Raw genomic sequence first — 12,846 nt, 5'->3', positions numbered from 1 at the left:
GGCTTCGCAAACCGAGGATGAACTGATCCCGGAGGATTTCATCTCCATTTCCAAGGTCATTAGCACCCCTGGCCTCTCTCTTTCGTACATGTGACCAAATCTCCTGGAGGGCATTGGCAAATTGGGGGATGGTCTCATCTTCACGCTGGAAGCAAGTGAAGAAGCGGGATCTAAGGCTACCGGTACTGGATGTTTCTCCATAAATGGACTCGAGGATCGAGATTATAGATTCCAGTGTCTTCCTTTCTTCCTCAGGGCGCAGCATTACAGTGCGTCGGGCATCTCCTTCCAAGGCATTCAGCGCCACATCTGATTGCAGATCAGGAGCCAAATTATATAACCGGAGGGTGCTTTTAAGATGTGCAACCCAGTCTTCTAGTGGCCTATTCTGACCATCATATCGTACTAATTGACTCAAGATCGCCCCTGCAGGCAGACACATAATCGGAGCTGCTGCCATGGCAGGAGGGTTGACTGGGGCCTCAGGTGGAGCTTCCCCGGACTCTGAAGCGTTCTGCATGGCGATCAATGTACCCTGCTCGCAGCGCCAAATGAAAGAGGACCAAGGGCTGGGCCCACAGGTTCAGCAGGTACACGATGCCACACAGACGCACACAGTGTTTTAATCCCCAGGACAAAGTTTACTGAATAAGTCACAGAATAGCGATCTGGGAAAACATGTAACACGGTATAAACAGAGAAGAAATACAAACTAATATGCAACAGAATATTGCAGCAAACTAACACTATACTCCTAGTTCCCACAGTTACTTAACAGGTACCAGATACAAGTCCTTTAAGAACACGGTTCTCCTGGATCGGTCCCTCGTTGGGGTGCACCCTAAGTATTGCGCAATACTATTTGTAATCCACAGTGAAATGGGGTCTTCACATAAAAGTACAGTTATATCCTATGCTCCAGCTCTCCACTTAACAGACAGGCCAATTTCCCAGATGTTAAGGTGTCAGCGTAAGAGTCCCTTATATATCACCACGTGGAACACGTGGACGCGGCCAAGCCGTACTTACAAGTCCTTGAGGCCTTCCTCTCATGTGGTCTCCTTTACCTTCTGAGCTTCAGAGCTTTCCAGACTCAGTCCCAAAAGTAGCACCACAGACTCTGTGTCTCCAGACTCAGTCCACAGCCAGCATGGCAGTTCTTCCATCCAGCAGAGCACAGGCTGCCTTCCAGCATGTCAGGTCTCCACTGTCCCCTCAGCACATCACCTCCAGCCAGGACCCTTCTCTCCACAGAACTCTACTTCCTGTTTCCTGGTAATGGATGATGCAGATGACTATCTCCAGTGCAAGGTATCAAAACTGCAATCCCAGCACACTGCCAGGCTTGTAGGAGTCCAAAATGTCCCAGTAATTATCTGTAATCAGAGTTTCCAACCTCGAACAATATTTACATTCTGAAGAATTAATTGCATTAATTCCCTATGGGCATTTATTAATTTGCTGCCACCTACTGACCAAAGTTAGTTACTGACAGTTTACTACATCACACCCTTACAGCTCTATGGAAATAAATGGGAGGTGGAAAATCCGGCCTGGCCAGTAAGGAATCTGATGGAGATTCGGGGGCTGATTTGGTAAAGCGGAAAAATTCTTCTTCTGAATTCCTGAAGCAGCTTCTACAAATGTCACTGTGTAAACCTCACCTTAGACCCCAATCACACTATGGAATCCGGACTAGAAAATCTGGTCGGTACATCAGTCACATTTCCCAGCCGAACTCTGTCCACACACCAGGACTCCCCGTATCTTAGTGATCTATGACGCTAGGAGTCCCTGCTTCCTTGTGACTCCACAGACCCTACTACATACTGTATGGGACAGCAAATTCTATTCTATTGTGTGTATGGGGTGTAATACAGTAAGATTTATGGCATCCTACGGTATTATTCCACATAAGTGGCCATATTTAAGCAGCCATGGATTGTGTTCACCTCTACAGTGACCTAGAGCAGTGGTGGCGTCTCCTGCCCCGCTTCTTTACTAGTCACTATCACTGACCTCCGTCTCAGCACAGTGAATACTAATGAAGTAGGCCGCGCTGCCGTCGTTTGCTGCCTGTGCCACTGACTTCACTTCTTCACACGGTCTGAAGCGTCTCAGGCAGCGGCAGCTCAGTCGGGAATATACTTATAAGATTATGTTATTCAGAAATAGTAATATCAGTTTTCTTCTTGTCAGATGACTGTACCAGGAGCTCAGAGGGACATCTGATATCTACAGATTATACAGCAGAGGATCATGGTATCACACAAGATCCATATGAAGAACATGTCATTACCCTAGATATACCCTCAGCCATTCAGGAGAAAGATTTTTCTTTTACTTCATCACAGTATGTTAAGCAAAATGAAATATCCAAAAGAGGTGTTATACAACAGAGAACTAACACAGGGGAGAAGCCATATTCATGCCCAGAATGTGAGAAATGTTTTATCTCTAAAGCAAAACTTGTTAGACATCAAAGATCTCACACAGGAGAGAAGCCATACTCATGCCCAGAATGTGGGAAATGCTTTACCTCTAAAGCAGAACTTATTAGACATCAAAGAATTCACACAGGTGAGAAGCCATATTCATGCCCAGAATGTGGGAAATGCTTTAACTCTAAAGCAGAACTTCTTAGTCATCAAAAAATTCACACAGGGGAGAAGCCATACTCATGCCCAGAATGTGAGAAATGTTTTATCTCTAAAGCAAAACTTATTAGACATCAAAGATCTCACACAGGAGAGAAGCCATATTCATGCCCAGAATGTGGGAAATGTTTTTCTCAGAAATCAAGTCTTGTTCAACATCAAAAGATTCACACAGGAGAGAAGCCTTATTCATGCCCAGAATGTGGGAAATGTTTTAGCTCTAAATCAGAACTTGTTAGACATCAAAAGATTCACACAGGTGAGAAGCCATTTTCATGCCCAGAATGTGAGAAATGTTTTACATCTATATCAAATCTTGATAGACATCACAGAATTCACACAGGAGAAAAGCCTTATTCATGTGCAGAATGTGGGAAATGTTTTATCAGTAATGCAGATCTTGTTATGCATCAGAGAATTCACACAGGGGTGAAGCCATATTCATGCCCAGAATGTGGGAAATGCTTCACCAGTAAATCACAGCTTGTTAGCCATCATAGAACTCACACAGGGGAGAAGCCATATTCTTGCACAGAATGTAGGAAATGCTTTACCTCTAAATCAGTACTTGTTAATCATCAAGGAATTCACATAGGGGAAAAGCCATATTCATGCCCAGAATGTGGGAAATGCTTTACCTCTAAATCAGAACTTGTTAGCCATCAAAGAATTCACACAAGGGAAAAGCCATTTTCATGCCCAGAATGTGGGAAATGTTTTATTAATAAATCAAGTCTTGTTGACCATAAGAGAATTCACACAGGGGAGTTTTCATGCCCAGAATGTGGGAAATGTTTTATCTCTAAAGGAAAACTTGTTAGACATCAAAGATCTCACACAGGAGAGAAGCCATATTCATGTCCAGAATGTGGGAAATGTATTAGCTCTAAATCACATCTTGTTAGACATCAGAGAATTCACACATAATCTTTGATACTGTTTTGTATCTGTTGCAGTTGTAAATCTGAGAGGAGGCCTCTAAGGTTGTAGAGATTTCAGTAGTAGTCTCCGAAACATTAAGCTATAGTGTCTGGGTGGTCACTACAACACATTTCCTCTAATCAAAATTTCAATTGAGTCCCATAAACAACCTATAGAGATATCCAAAGCACATATGGAAACAAGCAGAATAAAGTATTTATATATTCATTTTATTCACGTAAAATACGTTATAAAGTTTAATTTTAGCTATACTGACACAAAACACACAAGAAATACGAGGATACAAACAATTGTGCTGTAAAACATCTCTGATGGTACCTACACCCCTCCCACCAAGTAGCAGCACAGAAATGAATCCTAAATTATAATATGTAACCTGATACAAAATACATCAGAGGATACAAAAGAGTAAGAAATATGTCAGTCCCATAATAAGAATATATACAGGTCCTAAACAAAGCAATCTAGTACTGAGCTATCGGTATAATACCTCAAGATGGCCGTGTAAACATTATACCTGGGACCCGGCATAAACTCCAGACATCAGATATAAGCACATATATATATATTGGCCCAGGGAAATATAATCAGACTCAATCCCAGTATAATCCTCCCAAAGTGCCCAATACTTACATACCTAGTGCCATTGTGTAAGATGTCTAAAGGGCGCAATAGCATGCAGCAGATCCACGGAAATGGCGATCAAGCCAGAGGCACGTTTCACCAGTGAATGGCTTCAAGAGACAAGGTCACATGAAAAAGGGGGGATATAAATACCACTGCAAAAGGATGAGGCAAAGAAACACAAAACTCCTGAATCTACATAAATCTATAAAAAACGCAGAATCGGGGGATGAAGGATCCACCAGAGGTTGATAAGCCTCATGTCAGCCATATTAGATTTCAGGGCCTGTGAATGTGATAACGGGATGGAGAACCTGCTTGACGAAGAATCAATTATCTCCTGCCATGACCACCGATCCTTCACCAAACTCAGCTAAAGCCAAAGAAAGGAGTGAAAGACGAGCTTGGCTCTGGTTGGGGAGATTGAAATTAGAGATTGTGAATAATTTCTCATGGTTACGTATTTTTATTATTAAAGGGGTTTTCCAGGCAAAAAAATTTTTTTTTTTTTTTTTCTTCTAAATGTCTGTTATTGCTATTAATGGGTTAATAAATGCAACCAAATACACTTAGCCGTGATTTGAGTTATTTCTGGGTGTCTCTGGGAGCTCCTGGTATCTCCTGAATTTGTTTACTTGGTTCAGCTTCCTGCTATGTATTTTCCACACTACCTGTGACCTCACTCCCCCCTCCCACACACCCCCACCCTGTCTCTCGCTATCCCACCCACTACTAGTGATAAGGTCATAGCCATGTTTATGACTAATCAACCAATAATCCTGGGTAACCGTTGTCATCCTAATTAATTAGGCTGAGTGCCAGCAGTAAAGAAGTCACACCACTCATGATGTTGATATTAGTTCCTTTCTCAGCTGAGGAGAAAGTACTGACTAACTTTTATTAAAACAACGTGGGTTTGGGGGGGCGTGGCTTGGCATGTATGCGAGCAGTCGCTTACCTTAAGAGCTCCGCGCTCCGAAACAGGTACTCTATTTGGTGGTGAAATGGGAAAATCCCGGGCAAGAAGAAATCCAGGGGATCCTTCTAACCCCCTGCAGTCTGCTGGCATGATCCCGGCTTTCTTCACCCCGCTGGTGGGACATCCTGAGCCGGAGAACGCTGCGGCCTACAGCATAGAGCAGGCGCCATCTTCTTCCTCCACATGTGCCTGAGAGAGCAGCGCAGCTATGTGTCTGCATCTCTACCCGACCTCAGATGCCGGGATGTGACTGCTCCGGACCCCTCTGCTCCTGTTCCAGACCCTGCTCAGGTACCACCAGCATCCCCTCCAGCCTTGGGCCCTGATATGGCCCCCTCCCAGACCCCTGCTCCATCTGAGACTATGGCTCACCAGGGATCAGTGGTGTCAGAGGCGCTGCTGCTCTCCTCTACAGCATCTCCACGCTTTGACATCAGAGACACCCACAGGTCACTCCAACTGATTCCCCGCTGCTCCGCCAGACTCCTTGGCCACCTGGGACCTCTACCAGGGACACTAACTGGGGTGCTAGCCCACCATATAAACGGTCCCTATTTCAGCCTTCTGGCTCAACCTGGATGCACCCCTTGCCAGGAACTGACCTTTCCTTTGATGAGGACCTGCCACCCCCAGCCAACTACAGAAGGATTCCTAGGCCTAGTCTCTCCTCTACTGCCCGCTGAGCGGAGGCGCCTGCACTTGTGTCACAACTCCTGCCACCTTAGGAAGCTGCTCTTACCCTGCAGAAGTTTCCACAACTACAAGCCTTGCTGGCCCTGTGTACGAGAGATATCGACAGTCTTGCGACCGATCTAAAGCACGTCTGGCGCCAAGACCTGCGGGTGGTTAAAGCTGACGTTTCTGATATGCAACAAATTCCAGGAATTCCAGTCCTCTGCTTCTACTTCTCTTGATACCCTGCAACAAGTGACAATTCATTCCTCACAAGACTGCATCTCGTCTCTCACATGGACGATATTAAGAACCGCAACCGCCGCAACAATATACGTATACGAGGTCTCCCGGAGTCAGTCCAAACAGCGGACCCTGTCCCTGCTCTCACTGACATCTTTAACTCTCTGCTGGGCCAGCCTCCTGACTCCCGCATCAAGATGGACCGAGCCCACCAGGCGCTTCATCCTTGCAGCGCAGACCCTAACAAACCTAGGGACGAGATCTGTAGGATTAATTTCTACGCTATTAAGGAGGCAATTATGCACAAGGTCAGAGACAACGGAGCGATGGACTTTGAGGATACCTTTCTATCTATTTTTCCGGATCTATCCAGATATACTCTCCAGCAACATGCAGCCCTGAAGCCTCTCCTCTCCCTTCTTCAGGAGCGCAGGATTCCCTATTATTGGGGCTTTCCGTTCTCTCTACAAGTCCAACAGACCGAGTGTTGTTTCTAACTCATCCGGACGACCTCTCGACCTTTCTCCGAGCCTTGAAGCCTTCCGACCCTGCAGCTTCCCGATTGGTCTGCCTTCCTGGCCCCTTCCATCTGCAGTGGGATGCCGTAGACAACCTTGACGGTCCCGGTCCTCCTCTCTCCCAAAGGCCGCAACACCAGCGTAGACCTCCCTCGGACTGGGGGTCTCAAGCGTAATATGTTCTGTTCTCATTGGATGCCTGTAGCTGGACTCTGAGTTTGTTCCATGTACTGTTTGGTTAATGTGATTTCTCCATTCCAGGCTTTTCTGTATGTATATTTTTGCCCTCAGTTTCTGTTTTCATGTGTCAGAGCCGGTGCTGCTCTGTTCCTCCCCTGTTCCCCCATATTGTCTGGTTTTTTTTGCTGAAATCCTGAGCAATACCTCGTGGCTTGCCTTCTCCGCTCCCATATAGCTAAGACCCTCCAGTACGGGGCCGTTTGGAGACTAGTTCTCCCGTCCTTTAGTTTCCCCCTGAGGGTGTACCGCTAGCCCTCTCACTGTGTTCTTGTTCAGTGTCTTATCCCCTGTTTCAGGTTTTTCTGGTGTTTGTGTGTGTTTTGCGTCGTAGTTATCCCCTCCACCTCCTGTTTTTCCCCTTATTGGCTGTGCCCATCCCCTTTCCCCCCCTGATGTCAGATATCTCCATCTCCTCCTTTAATGTCAAGGAGCTTAACGTCCTGGAAAAACGCTCTCAAATCCTGTACGATGCACATAAACGTAGGTTGCAGATTCTATGCCTTCAAGAAACTCACTTTCTAGCCGACCGTGTACTTGTAATTAGGAATAGATACTACCCATAGTGGTTTCATAGCAGTAGCACGCTGGGTAATGTCAAAGGGGTTGCCATGTTTTTCCATAAGAACCTTCCAGTGAAGGTCCTGGATACTCTGTCAGAGGCGAAATATTTGTTTCTGATATGCGAAATTTCAGGTACTATTTATACGATACAATAAATGAAAAAATAAACAAGAAAAAAGAATTTGATACTCAGCCCAACGGATGGTTGAATCTCAGTTGAATTCCTTCCCACCAGGGTGTATTCGATGTGGCTATGCCCGGAAGAAAAACTCCCTCGACTTGGAGCAACGTATGCCAATGTTAACGATAAAAATGATCCAGCAAAAGCCGTGGTGGTTAGTTGAATATGGAGAAAAATTCTTTCTTTATTGATTCACATCCTCATAATAAAAACCGCAATTGGTACAAACATTTCAAGCAGATAACGTCAGACTGACGCGTTTCGGATTTTTCGTCCTTTCTCAAAGTCTGAACTCCAGACTTTGAGAAAGGACGAAAAATCCGAAACGCGTCAGTCTGACGTTATCTGCTTGCAATGTTTGTACCAATTGCGGTTTTTATTATGAGGATGTGAATCAATAAAGAAAGAATTTTTCTCCATATTCAACTAACCACCACGGCTTTTGCTGGATCACTATTTATACGATAGCCAACATATATGCCCCCAATTCTGACCAAGTTTCGTTCCTCTTGTCGTCCCTGTATGCATTTCAGTCCTTTGCTAGGGGTCATATGATTGTATGCAGAGACTTCAACCTCCCTTTAAATCCTCTGCTTGATACCTCGACGGGTAGGTCTCAGATCTCTTATAATGCCCTGAATAGGGTCAGGAAGCTCTTGAATGCCATGCTTTTATGTGATGTTTGGTGAATCCTCCATCCGACTGACAGAGACTACTCCTTCTTCTCCCACCCCCATGGCTCGTATAGTAGTGTAATGTCCCGGTACTGCTAGTCCAATTCGCTCTACTGCAGACCGAGATAGCATGGACATTTTCATATAAGGTAAATATTTTCCTCCCCCTTCATTCCTTCTATATATTTCTATTCTTCCAGAGCCATCACACAGGGGGTCTATTAATGCGCCATCTTGTGGATGTTTTTGTGAACTGCACCTGCCTATACTTTGCCATTGTAATTTGAGTTGTTACTGAAAAGGGAGTGTCCATTATGATTAGCTGACCTCCAGGACCAATCAGGCTCCCTTGACTGGCCTGGAGGGAGAGTTGAGTGACCACCCCTCTAGAGGGGGTTGGGGACGTTTTTGGCTGATTTCTTTTGTGTGGGGCTACAAGGCTAAGACAGGAGACAGCTAGCAGACTGAGCACATGGAGCATGGATGATGGCTGCCCACTATCAGGGTACACCAAACAGAGATGCCTTCTCCTCTGTCCTCAAGGCCCTTCTCAGAGAGTGTTTTCCTCTGAAGCTCTAATCTTACAAGCGCTGAAGTTGATGGACTTGTCTTATCCGTACATCTGGGACCTCACACGTATATCTCTATCCAAGTAAGTCCTTGGGACAAATCTATAGTTAAGAAACCCATAGCTAGTCTGGCAGAAATTGAGGGTCTCCCGCTGCCGAATTGTATCTCCTCTTCTATATACGTGTACCCAGTTTGTGAGGACTAACCCCCCTGGATACAGGCCATCTTTACAAGTATATACAAGTTAACTGCCAAGCAACTACTATCCAAAGCATTCTGCCCCATCCTCTGCTAATTGGACACTACCTACAAAGATCGCTGTATTGTATGTGAAGAAGTCCTCCATATGTACATTTGTATTACTTTGTCCTGCTAGTAAAAAGAAAAGCAACGATTACCCCCGAAGCCTGGTTGTCTGTTGTCATTGTCAGATATCACGCAGGGGAGGGTAGTCGGGGACATCAAAAGGGAGAGTTTGTGCACATTTGGGACCCAGGATTAATCCCCTGAAAGCTGGCCACATCGGATATTACCTGTGATACCAGCCCTGGCCCTCCTGAGTGTTGCAGTAGGATCAACTATATACTCCTTTCCCATATCCTTCTCCCTTGTGTGATGGTTGCCAGAATTGATCTTGCCTTTCTCTCTGAACACTCCCCGGTCTCCTGTGGTTTCCATCCACCTTCCTCCTGCCCTTGCTCTAACACCTGGAGACTGAAAGAGCCGCTCCTTCTTGATCCTCAATGCCTGGAAGATCTGAAGCTTTCTACCTCTCACTTTCAGGACCACTCTTGTGACGCCATTGCTCCACCAATACAGTGGGAAGCCCTAAAATGTGTGCTTTGTGGAGTACTTATGAAACATGGTGCTAGCCTGCAGAGGGAGGCAGGTCAGAAACTCCGCACTCTCTTGAGCGATTTGGCAAACCTGGAAGCTCAGCGTAAATGAACGCTTCAACAGACAACCTTAGCTTCTTTGACGGCCACTTGTCAAGAGATCAGGTCCCTCCTTGAGCACAAGCAGCAGCAACTTCGACTGTTAGGCCAGCGTTCATTTTACGAGTGGGGCAATAAGGCGGGTCGTCTTCTGGTACTTGCGGTATGGGAGCATCAGGCGGCTTTGCATGTCATGGCCATCAAGAAACCCTCGGGCGCTGTGACCCATGTCACGGCTGAGATTGCCTCTACTTTTCAAGAATATTATAGCTCGCTCTATCACCTACGCCCGCCGGGATCCATTCACCCGGCCCCGCTGCCAAACTCTCCCTTTCCCAATATGTTGTCAGCACGGCTCTCCCTTCCCTCCGACCTGAGGATGTGACTCTGCTTGAAACACAATTCTCTGATCGGGAATTGGAGTTGGGTATCACCTTCCTCCCGGGGAGTAAGACTCTGGGTCCGGATGGCTACACGGCGCGGCTCTTCAAGGTGTTATAGGCTGAGCTGACCCCACCACTATTGAAAGCCTTTAATTCCATTTCTTCTGGAGTCCCCTTTCCCCCGTCTTTCCTGCAAGCCCATGTCACAGTCATCCCTGAAGAGGGAAAAGATCACCTACTTTGTGCTAACTATAGACCGATCTCGCTCCTGAACACAGATTCTAAGCTTTATGCCAAATTAATTGCCAACCGTTTGAGCCCGTACTGTACATGGGAGACTTTGTACATCCTGATCAAGTGGGGTTTATCCCTTGTAGGGAGGCCCGGGATAACACCCTGAGGGCCTTCTCTGCGATCCACCACGCTCAGCGTTCGCAAACCACTATGATGTTTTTATCCTTGGATGCGGAGAAGGCCTTTGACAGGGTGGATTGGAAGCTACTCTGACTCAGATCGGTCTCGGTCCCGCCATGCGTGCATGCATTCAGGCGCTCTACAACTCTCCCCTGGTGCGGGTCAACTGTTAGTTTTCTCCCCCCTTCTCCGTACACAACAGTACTCGGCTGGGCTGCCCGCTATCTCCGCTCCTATACGCTCTTGTGATGGAGAACCACTTAGTTGCCATCAGAAACAACCCTGATATACAGGGCTTGTGGATCCGCAATCGGCATTTAAAAGTATCCGCTTTCCCAGATGACGTACTCCTTTTTGTCATAAGCCCATTCTCCTCGCTCCCGTCTGTTCTTAAAAAAATTAACGCCTATAGTTTCTTTAGCAATTATAAAATTAACTCGACTAAGAGTACCGCCCTGGATGTCTCTCTGCCGCCGTCGACCCTTGGTGTTCTGCACTCATTGTTCCCGTTTGTGTGGTCCCTGAATTCTATTAGGTACTTAGGGGTGCAGCTTCCTCGGAACCTGGCGGATACGTACTCTCTGAACTTCCTTCTGATCCTACGCACTTTGCGGGCTGATCTTGAGCATTGGGATACCAAGGGTCTCTCGTGGTTGGGAAGCATCAATCTGTTAAAAATGACTGTTCTTCCCTGATTGCAATATCTCTTCCAGACTGTCCCAGTGGTCATGCCCTCGTGCTTCTTTTTGGTGGTTGGCCAAGCCTTTAACAAGTTCATCTGGGCATCAAAACCCCCTTGTGTCGTCTGTAGTACCCTGGCCAGATCCAAAAGGGAGGAGGCCTGGCGGTCCCAGATTGTGCAAGATACTTCCTCGCAGCGGTATCCCCGCGTATACTAGATGGGCATCACTGTACACATACCAAGCTCTGGGTTGCTTTTGAGGAATCATTGAGCCTCCTTCCACTTACCGTTCTTCCTTGGCTTTACAAGAGGTTTTGGACTAATGAAAAATTGTACCCGCTCCCCTATGTAGCACGTCAGACTATGGGAGTATGTCGCAGGTATGGTGTGCTATGGCAGCTCTTCAGAAATGATGGCCCCATGACTCCTATCTCGGGCAACCCAGATTTCCCTGTGGCCCTCCGCTCTCCTTTTTTGCATCACCGAGTGGGCTCTCCACCCTGCGGTTTCCACATGTCACGTCGCCCTCCTCGCTTCTCTCCCACTCTGAGCTTTTGATCCAGACCTCTCTTCCTGACTCAGTTGCCTTTCACTGGCAGTATACCCAACTCTCTCACTTCTACACTTCCTTGAGGCCTTCTCATGATCTCCATAGACCCCTGCTAGCATTTGAACGTCTCTGTATCTCTCCCTCGCACACGATCTTCTTTCTATATGGTCTGCTGATGGACGATACTGATTCACTTCCAACATTCACGGCTGGCTGGAAGAGAGAACTGGGAGTCTCCTTCCCGCCGGGTGTGTGGTCATCGGCCTTTTGTACGTGTCATAAATTCTCCATCTCATGTAGAGCGCAGGAGACTAACTACAAGATACTCTCTGGATGGTATAGAGTCCCTGCCCTTCTCCACGAAATTTACCCCTCCACTTCTGATAGGTGCTGGAGATGTCTCTCTGAGCGAGGCATGATGGCCCACATCTGGTGGTGATGCCCCCTCCTACATCTCTTCTGGACTGGAGTCAGGCAGGTTATTTTGCATGTGACAGGAGAAGACTTGGAAGACGACCCGGCCCCGTTGCTTCTTTCCATATTCTCCCATGAGTTTCGTAAGTCCACCTGGAGACTCCTTGGGTTCCTATTAGTGGAAGCACGGTCGGCCATTCCTAGACTATGGAAATCCCCAACCCCCACTCATATCTTGGTTAAACAAAGTTCTCACTGCGCACAATGGAGAGCTTGGTAGCTGAGCTTTGTCAGGATGATGGAATGCATCGACAGATGTGGCTCCTCTGGAATCAATTCTATTATTCTGCTGACTTCCAAACCCTCTTTCCTTCTGTGTCCCCCTGTTGACGCCCCCCTATCTGTCGTGCCTGTCTTTTGTGATTTCAATTTTACTTGGTGACCGTTATCCGATATTTTTTGGTTGTTCAGATGTTTTGTTTCTCCTTCTGATGTGCCTTCAGTTGATATTTCTGCATGCCTTCACAGTTTTGCTCCTCCTTCCCACTCCCCTTTACTCCCCCTCCTTGCCCCCCCTTCTTTTTCTTTGTAAAAATTGCAAAAACTT

The 12,846-nt window shown here is 46.7% G+C and overlaps 2 protein-coding genes across 2 annotated transcripts in view; one reads left to right on the top strand and one right to left on the bottom strand.

Moving 5' to 3' along the window:
- Positions 1–4,698, top strand: part of LOC142189670 (uncharacterized) — a 75,984-nt gene extending 71,286 nt beyond the window's left edge. Inside the window, exon 4 of the mRNA XM_075262244.1 lies at positions 2,411–4,698. Within this exon, the coding sequence (XP_075118345.1) occupies positions 2,411–3,584 (1,174 nt within the window). The 3' untranslated portion in view covers positions 3,585–4,698. The remainder of the gene's footprint in view (positions 1–2,410) is intronic.
- LOC142194383 (uncharacterized) overlaps positions 1–12,846 on the bottom strand; it is a 386,321-nt gene that overhangs the window by 89,576 nt on the left and 283,899 nt on the right. The gene's annotated exons all lie outside the window — the stretch shown is intronic.

This window comes from Leptodactylus fuscus, chromosome 1 (assembly GCF_031893055.1).
Source record: "Leptodactylus fuscus isolate aLepFus1 chromosome 1, aLepFus1.hap2, whole genome shotgun sequence".
NCBI lineage: Eukaryota > Metazoa > Chordata > Amphibia > Anura > Leptodactylidae > Leptodactylus > Leptodactylus fuscus.
This window is presented reverse-complemented; position numbering and strand designations above follow the sequence as displayed.